Source organism: Elephantulus edwardii, unplaced genomic scaffold, assembly GCF_000299155.1.
Source record: "Elephantulus edwardii isolate Elephantulus edwardi_28Jun2011 unplaced genomic scaffold, EleEdw1.0 scaffold00145, whole genome shotgun sequence".
NCBI classification, from domain to species: Eukaryota; Metazoa; Chordata; class Mammalia; order Macroscelidea; family Macroscelididae; genus Elephantulus; species Elephantulus edwardii.
The window spans coordinates 7,922,510-7,937,264 of record NW_006399895.1 but is presented as its reverse complement, the minus strand read 5'-3'; the positions used below and the strand labels follow the sequence as shown (position 1 = coordinate 7,937,264).

At 37.4% G+C, this 14,755-nt stretch overlaps 1 protein-coding gene across 1 annotated transcript in view; it reads right to left on the bottom strand.

The window, feature by feature from the left end:
- Positions 1 to 14,755, bottom strand: part of NEDD4 (neural precursor cell expressed, developmentally down-regulated 4, E3 ubiquitin protein ligase) — a 176,929-nt gene that overhangs the window by 111,077 nt on the left and 51,097 nt on the right. Inside the window, exon 5 of the mRNA XM_006894518.1 lies at positions 10,107 to 10,160. Coding sequence (XP_006894580.1) covers positions 10,107 to 10,160 — 54 coding nt within the window. The remainder of the gene's footprint in view (positions 1 to 10,106; positions 10,161 to 14,755) is intronic.

Sequence of the window (14,755 nt, the reverse complement as noted above, 5' to 3'; positions counted from 1 at the left end):
TTTATTTTCAGTTTACTAGGCAATAAAGTTTAATATTTTAATTTCTCTCCTAAATGTCATAGACTTAAGGTTGGTATTCTATTTGAAAGAAACAAATTTATTTTTAAATAATACTCTAGGGTATATTTAAACCCCTTACCTGAATTTTATAGTTGGAACTCCAGTCATAAATATATACTGGCTCATTCATAGGAAAGTAAAAAGTAAAATAGTTCAGTTGTTTATACCACAGAGCACTACACCCAAGTTTTATTTTTCTAAGTAAGTTTTTTTTCCCTAAGTAAAAGCAAATACATAAAACATATACTTGTACTTTGTATTTTTAAAAAACTGCCAAGATAAAGCTGTTTTCAATATCATTTTCTAAAAACAAAAACACATGGTGTTTTTAATTAGTTATGACAGGACAAACTAGAAATATGGAGAATTATGAAATTGTATTTCTGACAAGGAGATAGTACTGTATTTTTAAAGTACAATAGTTATAATCTTAGCAATCAATCTATTGTTGTATTGGTTTCTTAAAACTTCCTTTATGATTTTAAAGACCCTTGTAAATATTTCTTCTTCCTCAAAGAAGAGTCTTAATCTTTTTACTCTGCCATCAAGAGACTTCAGCTTATCTTCTTAGAAATTAAGTTGGAGCTCTCATAACTCAAAGAATGGATCATTCTTAATGTTGGTCAAAGAGATCTAACTGCTCTTGTCTCTGGCCTAAAATGTCCAGTTAATAAGCAAAGCTCCCCTGATTGCTAACATAACATCATGAACCTAGGGTTTTGGCCAGGCAAATGTTTTCTCTTTGTAAGCTTCACTATAAGCATCAGTTTCATACTCACCTCACTGGATTTTAAAGCTTTTAGAGTGTGAAGACTATAACATTTCTTCTGATCCTCCTGAGCTCATGCTGGGCATAAAGTAAGCACTGAATAACATCAGACAGGAGGCTTGCTGGCTGGACAGCCATGCAGTCCCTTTTCAGTTAACTGAAGTTGAACTAGCTGCTACTTGTAAAGAAATATTTAAAAGCACTGTAGCTGGAGAAGACCAACTAAAAAAAATCTACAGAAAAATATTCCAGAAAAAAAAAGTAAGCTAAGAGAAACATGCATTTCCTAGAAACTCAGTAAGCATTTATATTCTAGAGAGGCTGAACAATTTGCAATGCTGGCTGAGGTCTGAGATCACACAAGATCAGTAATATTATTATAGTTTTGCATGTGGAAGCTGGAGCAAAATGTAGGACCTTAACCCAGTGGTTTCTGAAAGAAGAGCCTCAACCCTAACTCAAGTGGGGAAGAGTTAGACAACCTTTTTTACAGGAGGTACTTATGCAAGACTTATAGAATGATGTATTCTAGAATGAAACTGGTAATGCTTTTAGGATTTAATGGAGGTTGTTGGCTCCAACATTTTGAGCTGCTTGCTTGGGTTATTGATTATCAACTAAGAGGAAAAAAAACGTGATTTGCATACATGGTACGAGTAGGTTCTGAGTAACCATAAATAAATGACTAGAATTTGAAGGTAAAAGACCATAAACATGAAAAGCACAGGCAGCAACATCATGCAGGAGACAAGTACCCTAAATCTTCAGTGGCTGGATGTGTGCAGAGAGACTGCTTAAGCTGGTGACAGAGAAGCACTTACTTTCACTGGAGGTAGAAGATCCTTAAAACATTGCCGCAAATGACGGCAAATGTGTTTCTAAGCATGGTCATCAATTTTATAAGTGTGCAGCAACGTGTTAAAGACTGATTCAGAAATATTTCATCACTATGACCAGCACCACCATCATTACTACTATAATTTATGATTCATAGGTCTTAAAATTGATTCAAAAAGGGAATATAAAGCACTTCTTTCTAAAAATCAAGTATAAGTTATACCGCAAAAGTTATTTCCAGACATCAAGAAATTGTTAGTCCTTGAATTTTTAACTGTACTCTTTTTTTCATTTGCAAAGGGTATCAGCCACTAAAAGATTATGTTCTTGGCTGTGACGGCTACAGGGAAATAAAGGCATCCACAGCACATAGGTCACTCACTGCCAGAGCCTCAGCTCTTACTCCAACAAAAACTATTCTCTCTCTCTTTGTCATTGAACCTGAGCTAACCCATAGCTGACTCTCCAATGGGTTTCTGAGGTTGCAAATTGTATGGGGAAAGTGTTCATCTTTTTTTCCACAGCACAGTTGATGGAGTCAAACTTCCAGAGAAGCCATGGCATTTGGGTTAACAGCTCAGCTCCCAACAGATTACACCACCACAGCTCCTTACCAAAGGCTATAGTTCCTATAATATTTCCAGCTTTCTATAATTACAAGTGTCTGCAAAAACTAGAGTTAGATGTCACTGAGTCAACTATGACTCCCAGTGACCCTGTGAACAACAGAACTGCATCTTATCCTATTCTGTGCCATCCTCATGATCTCTGTCATGTTCAAGTCCACTCCAGTAGCCACTGTATCAATCTACCTTGTGGAAGGTTGTCTTCTCTTTCTCTGACCTTTCCCAGCGTAATGTCTCTCTCCAAAAACTGATTTCTCCTCATAATATGCCCAAAGTAAGTGAGCCAAGCTTTCACCACCCTTGCCTTTAAGGAGTATCTTGGCAAGTCATGGTACATTCAATGCTCTGCACTATCACCACAATTCAAAGGCATCAATCAATTCTTCTTCTGTGATCCTTAATTCATTATCCAATTTTGAGTTGTACAGGAAGGAAATGAAAATACCAGGGTCTGACTAAAACTCGGAAACTCTAGTTTTTGAGTGGCACCTCTCTGGCAGTTCAGACCCATGAGCAGTTTCACAGGGGACAGTGAGCAATCTCCTACTGTGCAACTTACAACCTCCTGAAAACTCACGGAGGGTCCCCTATGAGTCAGTTTAACATGATGGCAGTGAGGTTTTGGTTTCAGGCCTTTCCCCCCACAGTGTAACACATTTCAATTATTTGCTGAAAGTAGCAACAAAGCAGAATAACACACCACCCTACTCTAATTATCTTATTCCTCCTACTCTAATTATCATACTCCCTTTTGCTGGTAAAGTTAACTTCTTGAGAAAAGTAGCTTTATCTCCAGTGCAATTTTCAAGCATAAACAGACTAAATGGCACACCTTAGTTAACACACAAAATATGCTATCAGAGACTCACAAAAGTATAAATACATAAATGTTAAATACCACTTTATATTTGTATCCTGAACATAGTCAGTAAATAAAGAGATGCATTGTACTGAGAAAATTAACTGTTAGGGACCCTTCCAAATTATTGAGGAGTATGATATCAGTTTGAGGACTAACGTGTGTCTGATTCAGGCCATATTCTTTCCAATTCCTAGCTATGTATCTGAGACCTGGACAATGAATAAGGATGACAGAAAAATAATAATGTGACAGAAAAACAACAACAACAAAAAGTTGTGGTGTTGGAGAAGAGCACTGAGCATCCCATGGGCGGCCAAAAGAACGAACAGATATGTCTTGGAGAAGATGCAGCCAGAGTGCTCTTTGGAGGCAAGAATGATGTGGCTTCACCTCACATACTTTAGACAGGTTGCTAGGAGGTGCTATTCCTTGAAGAGGGACATGATGTTGGGAAGGGTGGAGGGTCAGCGAAGGAGAAGACCCTCAACCCGGTGGATTGACACGGTGACTGTTGCAATGGGCTCTTATGTGTCAGGAAGTATGAGGATGGCCCAGGACAGAGCAGGGTTCAGATCTTTTGTTCACAGGGTTGCTATGACTCGTTCTTAACTCGACAGCACCTAACAACAACAATCTCATTTTATCCTTACAATAAATTAATGGTAGGACAAATATTGTTACTTCCAATTTTTAAACACAAGAAAACATTTTCAGAGAGACAGAATGGCTTGTCCACAGTACAAGCTAATGTGTCAGGGTATAGGTGGCACTATGAAAAGAAGATTCTGAATCTTTGGTGTGAGGATTCTGTTAGTTTAAACCTTTTAAAAAAGAAAAAGAATTCTTGGTTATACTTACCAAGATAGAAGAATCAAATTATTGAGATTTCTCTGACCCTATGGAACATATAACATCTATCAATATTTCAGCCTCTCATGTTTCCTGAACATGTTGTTGTTGTTAGGTGCTGTCAAGTCAGTCTCCTGCAACTCACAGTGACCCTATGTACAACAGCTCTTAAGTCTTCCCAGTTCTAAGCCAGTCTCACTGACTTTGACACACGTATCTCCAATGCCTCACTCATAGTATCACTCCATCTCACCTGGGGTCTTCCTCTCCTGAGCTGTCCGTCCACCCTTATGAGCATGATGTCCTTTTCCAAGAATCAGTCTCTCCTGGCAACATGATGAAAGTAAGTGAAATGGAGCTTCAAAACTCTAGCCTCCAAGGAGAAATTTGGTTTCACCTTATCCAAGACAGATATATTTGTTTTCTTGGTGGTCCACAGTATGTTCAAGACTCTTTTGCAGACCCACAAGTCAAAGGCATCAATTTTTCTTCTATCGTCTTTACTCATTGCCCAGCTTTCTGATACAGAGCAAGTAATTGCAAAGACCATGGCCTGGATCAGGTACACCTTAGTCTCTAGACTGATATTCCTGCTTTTCAGTACTCTGGAGAGATCCCTGACAGATTTTTCCCAGTACAATTCATCTTGTGATTTCCTGACTGCTGGTGCCAAGAGTGTTGATTATGGAGCCAAGCAAGCTAAAATTGTTAACAACCTCAATCTCTTCTCCATCCAACATGGTGCTGCCAATTAGCCTAGTGGTAAGAATCTTCGTCTTCTTGATGTTGAGTTTCAGTCCATATTGAAGACTACAGTCCTGAGCATTTAGTACATCCTATATCCTGGCAGGAATCAGTAAAATTGTGCGAGTATGAAGAAAGGAGTCTTATTCCAGTAATCCTACCAGTAGAATCCATTTAGGACATGTGTGTCCTATACAATTGCAACATAATCCTTGTTGTTGTTGTTATATGTTATTGAATCATTTGCGACTCATAGCAATCCTAGGTACAACAGCTCTGAACTCTGCCCTATCTTGAGCCTATCTTCAATTTCATTTTCTCCAACACACCTACCCCCATTATCCCAGGTACTGAGTCAATCCATCTCATCCAGAATCTTTCTCTCATGCACTATCTTTCCATCCTTCCAAGCATGATATACTTCCCCAAGGACTAGTCTCTCCCAGCAACATGACCGAAGTATGTCAGACGGAGCTTAAAAATCCTTGCCTGCAAGGAGCAGCTTGGTTTCACCCTCCTCAGGACAGACCTGTTTGTTCTTTTATCAGTCTATGGTATGCTCAATACTCTTCTCTACCACCAAAACTTAAAGACATCAATTCTTCTATCATCCATGCTAGCTCAAAAATAAAATTTCCTCAATCCCAGAGCTGCACAGTTCAAACCACCAGACGCTCTGCTGGAAAAGGAGAGACAGTCTCCTCCTGTACCAGTCAGATCGGATTTGATGATATGTGCACAAAAAAATAGTAAAATAAATAAATAAACATTTCCTTTTGGTTTTTCATATGCCTTCTATTACTGGTAAAGCACATGGTGTTGTGAACTGTGTGTATTGTGTACCATCTAGTTGGAAATGACCCATAGCACTGACCCTCCAGCGGGTTTTCAGAAGCATGGGAAAATATTTCCCATCCTTCTCTTATAGAGCAGCTGGTGGATTTCAAAGCAAAAAATAATCAGGTCATAGAAGGGAATGCTAGAGGCAACTTGTTTTCTTCCATCTCATCAAAAATCAAACCGAATCAGACTGAACAAAAAACCCCAAGCCTAGTGAATTTCAACTTATTAGGAACCCTAGAGGAAGGAGTGGAACTGCTTGATGGGGGTTCCAAGATTATAATCTTAAAAAGAAAACGTCAAAACAACTATGAGATATCATCTCACCCCAGTAAGAATAGCAAAATATAACAGAACAGCAAGCAACAAATGCTGGTGAGGATGTGGAGAAACTGGAACTCTTATTCACTGTTGGTGGGAGTGTAAAATGGTGCAACCATTGTGGAAGGTGGTGTGGCGCTTTCTCAAACAATTGCAAATAGAGATACCATTTGACCCAGCAATCCCATTACTGGGAATATACCCCAGAGAGACCATGTCTGCCATCCAAGCAGATATATGCACACCCATGTTTATTGCAGCTTTGTTTACAATAGCAAAGAGTTGGAAGCAGCCTAAGGGCCCATCAACAAACTAATGGATAGAGAAGCTGTGGTATATCCACACAATGGAATACTATACAGCATTGAAAAACAAGGAACTCATGCAATATAATTCAAAGTGGGTGACCCTGGAGGACATTATGCTGAGTGAAATATCTCAGTCACAAAGGGACAAATACTGCATGGTGCCACTGTTGTAGAATGGGTCTGACATCAGGGTGGGGGTATGACAGAAAAAACTGGATAAATTATGTGTATTGTATTGAAACAGATAAGGGAAAGAACAGATTAGAAGTGATATATGATTGAGTATTATGGTTAGCACAGGAATCCAAAATTAAGGTTGCATAGAGAAGTGTGCTCGGGGTGGGGGGTGGGGGGAAGGGACGTGGGAATTGTATACTAATGAAGGAATTTTTTTTCCTTTTTCTTTTTTTTTTTTTCTCTCTTCGGAGGGGGAAGTGAGCTGGTGGGGAGGGGTGGGAAGGGAGAAAATTGCGGCAATGAATGAATGGAAATCCAAAACCTCTGTAAAAAAAAACAACAACAGATTACTACTACATCTTACTCCTAAGAAAAAGTCTGAGGGAGCTCTGGTGGCCTGGTGGCAAGAAGCTGAACTGCAATCCCAGAGGTTCCCAGTACAAATCCACCAGATGCTCTGCTGGAGGAGGAGGAACAATCTCCTCCTGTACCAGTCACATCTGATTTGACGGTACACACACAAAAAATGATACAATTTAAAAAAAAAACCAACAAACTTGGTAGGTTAAAACCATCAACTTTTTGTTATTAGCTATGTATTTTACAACTGGCTCCTTTCCAGATCAACAGGATATTGTTAAATTCATAGTAAATGTTCAAGAAATGCAAATGTACCAGCCAGCTTATAATAGTAACTTTAGCAATGAACGTTGATTTTGTTATGTACCATTGAGTTAGAACAGACTCATAACTAATCCTCTAGCAAGTTTTCACAGGCAGTAAGTCACATGAGAGGAGACTGCTCATCTTTGTCCAGTGAAGCAGCTGGTAGATTCGAACCACATGCCTGTGGGGTTGGCAGTCCAACTCCATACCACTTGGTAATGCATCGTCAGACTATTAACAGTAGTTTCCATCAAGATTAGACAACATAATCAGATTAGAAAGCAGTCCCCCATGTAGACAACATGCAAAAATCTAAATTCACCAACAACACATCCAAATATCATAGAAATCCAAATCATTACCAATAATTACAGGGAAAATAGCTTACTAATATTATGACCCAGTAATTCAACTCCAGTAAATATCTTAGAGATATCCTCATAGATGTACCTAGAAACAGCAGAAAAGTTTAATGACTAATAATAGCAAAAAGCTAGATCTTAGTCAAGTATCTCTTAAAGAGTGTATATAAGCTATGGTCTTAAGATACTTCCTGATTATGGAATACTATGCATTAGTGAAATCTAGTCATCATAAACTAATCTCAAAAAAAAAGCATTACACAAAAAATATGTCAAAGAAGAATGTATTCAGATTGAATTAGAAACCAATATAATTTTCAAACTTACACTCAAACAAAAACTATTTTTAAAAAATTTTAAGGAGAATGCATTCAGAGTGATATTCTTTATATAAACTCAAAAATATGCAAAAAGGAACCAATATATTATAGATACAAACATTTATCACCAAAATACTTTGCAAAGCAAAGAAGTTATTTATAACACAGAACAGTGTCGCCTGAGGGGGGCAGGAAAGGCCATGTGATTGAGCAGATGCACAGAGGAGTGCCATAGATTTGGGTGGTGGTCTAATTCTAACACTCAGTAATAAGAATAGATTTTGTCCCATCATTTAAAACAGAGATTTACATCATATGACTCCTTTGTATGCATATTTTATGACTGAAAAATACACCAATACTAAATTTTATCTGGTCTCATCTAGAAGGAAAATGAAAATAACGAAGAAATAAAATCTTATCTATTCTACATAAAAAGCAAGACATAGAACAAAAAGTTCTACAACTTACCATACTTGATAAACAGTAGTTTATTATCATTAGTTTAGTTTATCATCATTATCTGTTACTCAGTCTAAAAAATTTGACTGTGAAGTAGTGATGAAAAGTCTCCTTCAGCAGCAAACCCCCCCACTTTTGCTTAATATGATGCTTATTAATGAGTTTGCAATGTTTCAGGTCTTGGTAGAGTCACTGTTTTTGTTGTGTGAGCTGAATTTTCTAAATGGTTTTCTTAGTCCTTTGGCTTTGACTTTTACCACACAGTCGGATAAAAACAAGTAAACAAGGTATACACATACTAATGATGAGATTGCTTGGTCCTGCCATCTGACTAGGTTTAGATCGAGCCAGTTTAGAAAGAGAAGATGAGTATGTTGCTACCAGCAAGAAAGCAGCAGCACAGAATGAAAGAAAGACATCAAAATTGGTGGGATTAAAAGAGCTCTGGTGGCCTAGTGGCAAAAAAGCAGTGCTGCAAAACCAAAGGCATGCATTTGGAATCCACCAGCTGCTTGGCAGGGAAAGATGAGCAATTTCCACCAGTGCAACTGAAAACTCACCAGAGGGTAAGCTATGAATCAGTTCCAACTTGATGGTACCGACAATAAAAAAGAGTTTTGTATCAATGACCTAAAACCAAAAGGCTGAAGGTCAAAGGGCCTGCAAGAGTGCTTGTGAAGTTGTCTCCTGAATAACTGTATACTGTTTCCAACATGAATTGTAAACTATGAATGTCACTAAGAAATCCCCAAATTGTGAGTATAATCAATGAGTTCTTGTGGTCCTGCAACAGATTAATAGACCAAGTAGCACAGCAGAGAGAGCCCTGGGAGGGACAGTTACTGAGGTTAAGAGAGCATGAGGCATGGCTGATGTCATGGGGAACAGTTTTACACTGTGGATGCTGCTGACTATTCCTCTTTGTGGAATTAGTGGAAGCCAGTCAGACATATCAACAAGTCTATACTCTTTACATGTTTCTTGAGGAAACAAAAACATATATAATGTACTCTAACACTGAAAATAGATGCTTCTAAAAACTCAGTTTCTTTGTTGGTTTTAGAGAGCTCTGGTGGCTTAGCCTGTAGGGAGTTATGCTGTTAACTCAGCTGCACCTCTCTGACAGTTTGAAAGCACCAGCAGCTACACATGAGGAAAATGTACAATCTCCTCCCATGAAATTTACAGCCTCTCCAAAACTTGCTAGAAGATCAGCTATAAGTTTGTCTGACTCCATGAATAATGAGAAAATGCTTAACTTTGACACAATGTTTTTATACCAATAGTTTAAAATCCTACAAATTTAAAATGAAAAATATTATGAAGTAAGTTTGAAAACAGGACAAAAGTTGAAAAAAGTGACTTCAGAAGTTTTAGGAAATAAGGAATAACAGCTGTTGTTTTATGAAAATCAGATTTTACTTGGCTTTCCCCCCCTCTTTAAGAGCTAGAAATAATTTACAAAGCTTCCTCTGTTGATTCCTTTTTCAGAAGAAAGAAGACAACCAACCCAAGAAATGCCACGGCAGCGAGGAGACACAACCAGAAAGATTCTGCTGGAAGGCTCCCTGAGCCTTGATCTATGGATTAGGGCAGATGGAGGAGTTTGCGGAGAGGCAAGACTAGTTAATTTCTCTGCTGTTTTCTATTACAACAAGCCTTGAATAAAAGCCTGTATAATCAGTTAACAGTCAGGAGAGTTGATCTCTATAGAGAAGGGAGTGGAAGGATAGAAAGGGGCACCAGAAAGAAGAGGAAAACAAGGTATTACCGACATGTCATTTTACTAAGTCTTCCAAACTCATCCAACTCAGTTTTCAGTCCTCAGATTGTTGACTCCTTCCCCTTACTGCTCTGTCTTAAAGCCTTACTTTATATTTCACGCAAATACAATGTAACTTACCAATCGGTTTTCATCAAATACTTCAAAAAGAAGCCGATGCTGCTGAGGATGTACCTAAGCAAAGAAAATAAATTTAGAACAAGCGAAGAAGTAAGTAAGAGCTGCAACGCAAACTGACACACATCCACGTTTATTGCAATACTATTGTAATAGCAGAGTTACTAAAAATAGTGACCAACAACAGATGAATGGTTAAAGAAACAGGTACATTCACACAATGGAGTACTATGTATCACTAAAAAATGGCCAAATATTTGTGAAATACTGCACAGCATCGATGAACCTGGAATAAACTGTGCTGAGTAACAAAAGGACAATTATGGTCTAAGACCACTAAAATAAAAAGCTAAGGGAAAGTTTATTTGAAGATTTAATCTTGGAGGATTGACAGAGATGAGAAGAGAAGGTAAGAGAAATATCTAAAAGAAAGAAAGAAAGAAAGAAATTAAGCCATGAATACTATTTTTTTAAAGTGTGGCAAAAGCCACTATGAGACAATCCCACTTCATAAATAAAATAAAATAAAGACAAGTTCACAGATACTAAAAATACATGGATTTTTAAAAAAACCAATATTTACAATGTATTTTAAATTACATGAGAGGCTTAACACTAAAACAGACAAATTATGTAGCAACCACTGTTTAACAGTCTTATAACAATAAAGGAGATTATGTTGGTTATAGACTTTAACAGACACAAAAGATTAAATTTAAAAATTTTAAATAATTTATAAGCACTGAAAAGACAAATCTTGCAGTTGTCAGTTAATATTTAGTTGATTTCAACTCATGGCAAAGACATATGTTCAGAGTAGACAGTTCCGTTAGAACTTCAAGACTGACCTCTGGAAATAGATGGGCAGGCATGTGGCTGAGATGCCTCTAGATAGGTTCAGACTGACAATGTCTCAACTAGCGTTATCATTTGAGTCATCTAGAGACTCTAAAACATATTATCAGGTCAGAGCTACTCAAAGTGGGTGTCAATTTCAAGGAAATGCATGCTCTTAATAATTTTAGTACCGATTTGATAAAACCGTTTTTGCTTTTATTATGTCATCCGAGACAAAGTTATAACAAAAGTTTACAGGACCTCCACAAGGAAAAGATGGATAACCCAATCACAAAATGGGCAAAGGACATGGAAGGACTTTTTACAAAGGAGGACATCTGAATGCCCAACAGACAAATAATCAAAATCACTGGCAATAAGAGAGATGCAAATCAAAACCACAATGAGATACCTTTTCATCCCAGTAGCAAAGTTTAACAGGACAGAAAGCAGTAAATGTTGAAGCGGATGTGGAAAGATTGAAATTCTCTTATACTGTTGGTGAAACTGTAAAATGGTACAACCACTCTGGAAGGCAGTATAATGTTTCCTCAAAAAGCTGAATATAGAAACTCCAATGACCCGGCTATTCCACTGCTAGGAATATAATCCAAGAAAAATAGAACTGAGACACAAATGGAGATTTGTACACAGACGTTCCTAGCAGTGTTATTCACTAGGGCAAGAAACTGGAAACAGCCTAAATGTCCATCAGTAAACAAACAGATTTAGAAAATATGGCATAGTCACACAAAGGAATACCATGCATCACTTTGTAGCAATGATTTGTAAAATACAACATAACATGGGAGAATCTAAAGAGCATTATGCTGAGTGAACTAATCCATCTCATAAGGACAAATACTGAATGGGACCATTATTGTAAAAACAGAAGGATAACTAGTAAGATGTGTATATATAAAAGTCCAATAGGGAGGGGAGCTCTGGTGGCCTAGTGGCAAGAAGCTGCATTGCAATCCCAGAGATATGTGGTTCGAATCCACCAGATACTCTGCCGGAGAAGGAGGGGCCATCTCCTCCTGTACCAGTCAGATCCAATTTGACGGTACACATACAGAGAAAATAATACAATTTTAAAATTTATTTTAAAAAAGTCCACTAGGGGAAGGGGAGGAGGGCGGGGGGGGGCAGAAGATGGGAAGGGGAGGAAATCACTAGGATAATGGTCTTTGGTGAAAGGAGAAGGAGGGGAGGTGAAGGAATTAGGAAAAATCCAATGGGTGTCTGAAAAGAGAGAGTAACAGCAGACATGGATCAATGGTGATTAATTTTATAAAACACAATGAATATGAGTGATCATTCAAAACAGAATGTGAATGGAGGAAAATATGAAGTGCAATGGACATGAATGATAAATAATGTACAACATTTTGTATGCAAAGTAATATAAAAATAAAGATAGGGGGAAGTATTTAACCAGTCAAAAAGTATATACCCCATTTTCATCTGTTATTCATATTCTATACTACATGAGTAGAAATTAACACACAATATTTTCTTTTTCAAAGGTAATGCTTTCATTCTTACAGAAAATCTTTAGGATCAATAGAAAAATCTAATAAATACCCAGCAAAAAGACATCCTTTAATATTTTTTTACCAGAGGTTAATATGTAATATAAAAATTTATTTTTATTTCTTTTTCACTAAGAGACATATATTACAATGAACACTAATATTTCAAAGCTCTGATTTACACGTCAAAAGAATCTATAGCCTTCAGAAAAAAAAGCTCTTACAAGAGTGACCGATCTAAGTACCTAACTCAACAACCCTAACACACATCTGTCAATTTCTCATACTTGTGCTGCTGTGAAGCCAGAAGCATAGTTAAAGTAACAGTAGATTCATCCACCGTAGACAGGTTTCAACCTAACTTCCAGACGAACACAGACTAGGAAGAAGGACTGGTCATCCACTTCTGAAATAATAGGTCTTTGAAAGCCTCAGGAAACAATGTCTAATATAGTGTCAGAAGATGAATCCCTCATGTTGAAGGCATTCAATATATGACTGGGAAAGACAGTTGGAGAGTTGACGTGAATGCTGTGGATCTTGACAACTTCATTTGCTGATGTGGTGCTACTTAAAATGAAAAGAAACAACTGCAAACATGCATTAATAATCTGAATGCAGAATGCAGGAATTATGACTCTAGGAAAAGTAGGAGCTGTCAAAAATGAAATGTAACACACAAAGATTGATTTTCTATGTATAATGAGATGATAGAAAGATATTGCCTATTCTGAGTAGGACAATCATATGATCTGCTATGCTGGGAATGACATAATGAAGAGGAATGATGCCACATTGATAATAAAACAAATCAAGTACAATATTGTCAGTAGTAGGATAATCTCCATACTCATACAAAGAAGACCTGTTAAAAGACATGACTCAAATTCAGGAAACAATCACTAAAGGCAATATATTTAAAAAAAAAAACACCCTGAGACTTCTGCAGTCTAAAATTGCTCAAATATGCAATCAAGGTTTATTAACAATAACTGGTAATTGGAATACTAAGGGTGAAAATGAAGAAGAAAGGATTAATGGTTAGAATATATGGCACTGGTAAAAGAAATGAGGCCAAAGGTCACACAACAGGACTTTTTACCGCCAACCACTCAACTAATTGCAGCTATATTTTTAAAAACCAAACAAATGAGCCAACCTAAGTGGCAACAATATACATGCACTACACTGGATGGAAAACCAAGGAATTAAATGGATTACACCTCTGTAAAGAGGCAGTTCCATTGGTTAGAACAAAGCTGGGGGCAGTTAAAGAACAGAATATTAACTTCACATGAAAGTTAAAATCGAAGCTGATGAAAATGAAAACAAGTCCACAGGAGCCAATACAGACCTTGAATGTACCACACCTGAATTTAGAGACCATCTTAAATATAGATGGACCTTAATGACTAAAGACCAGGCAAATGAAGAGATTAAATAAAGAATTTATTTAATAAACATATGAGTAGGTAAAATTGTGTATGAAACACAAGGTAAATAAAAGATTATATAAAACACAAGTATACTGTAAATATAGTATATGAAAATCAATAACTTTTTAAAAAAAATACAGGAAAGAAAGGTCAAAATGGAAGTCAGAAGAGACTTTAACACTTATTCTGCAATGCTGTTATGTTGTTAGGTGTCATCAAATCGAGTGTGGCTCATAGCAACTCTATGATCAACAGATCTGAATCCTGTCCTATCCTGTGTCTCCTCATAATTTTTGACATACTTGAGTCCATTGGTGCGGTTCACTGCAGGTTTCTCACTGAATCCACCTTGTTAAGGGTCGTCCTCTCTTCTGCCTACCCTGCATCTTTCCAAGTATGAGGATTCTCTACAATGTAGATAAGCTTAAGCAAATGAAAGAAATGATGAAAGGGAACTTTCAGAAATTCAAGATGGAAGACCCTCGACCAGGTGGATTGACACGGTGATGGCTGCAATGTGCTCTAGTGTGTCAGGAAGTGTGAGGATGGCACAGGACAGGACGCGGTTCGGATCTGTTGTTCACAGGGTCGCTATGAGTCATACTCAACTTGAAAACACATAAAAACAACAAGATAAAAAGATAAGGGGTTACATAAGAGATGAATAAGAAATACATCTATTCCTCTGTTATTAACTACCTGGTTAGCCAACATTTCTCATCACAACAAGAGTGAAAAAAAAATCGACTTAAGGGGTTGTGGTACTAGAGATATTGTAGCTGATGTTAGATGGATCTTGGCTGAAAGCAGGGAATACCAGAGGAATGTCTATCTGTGTTTCATT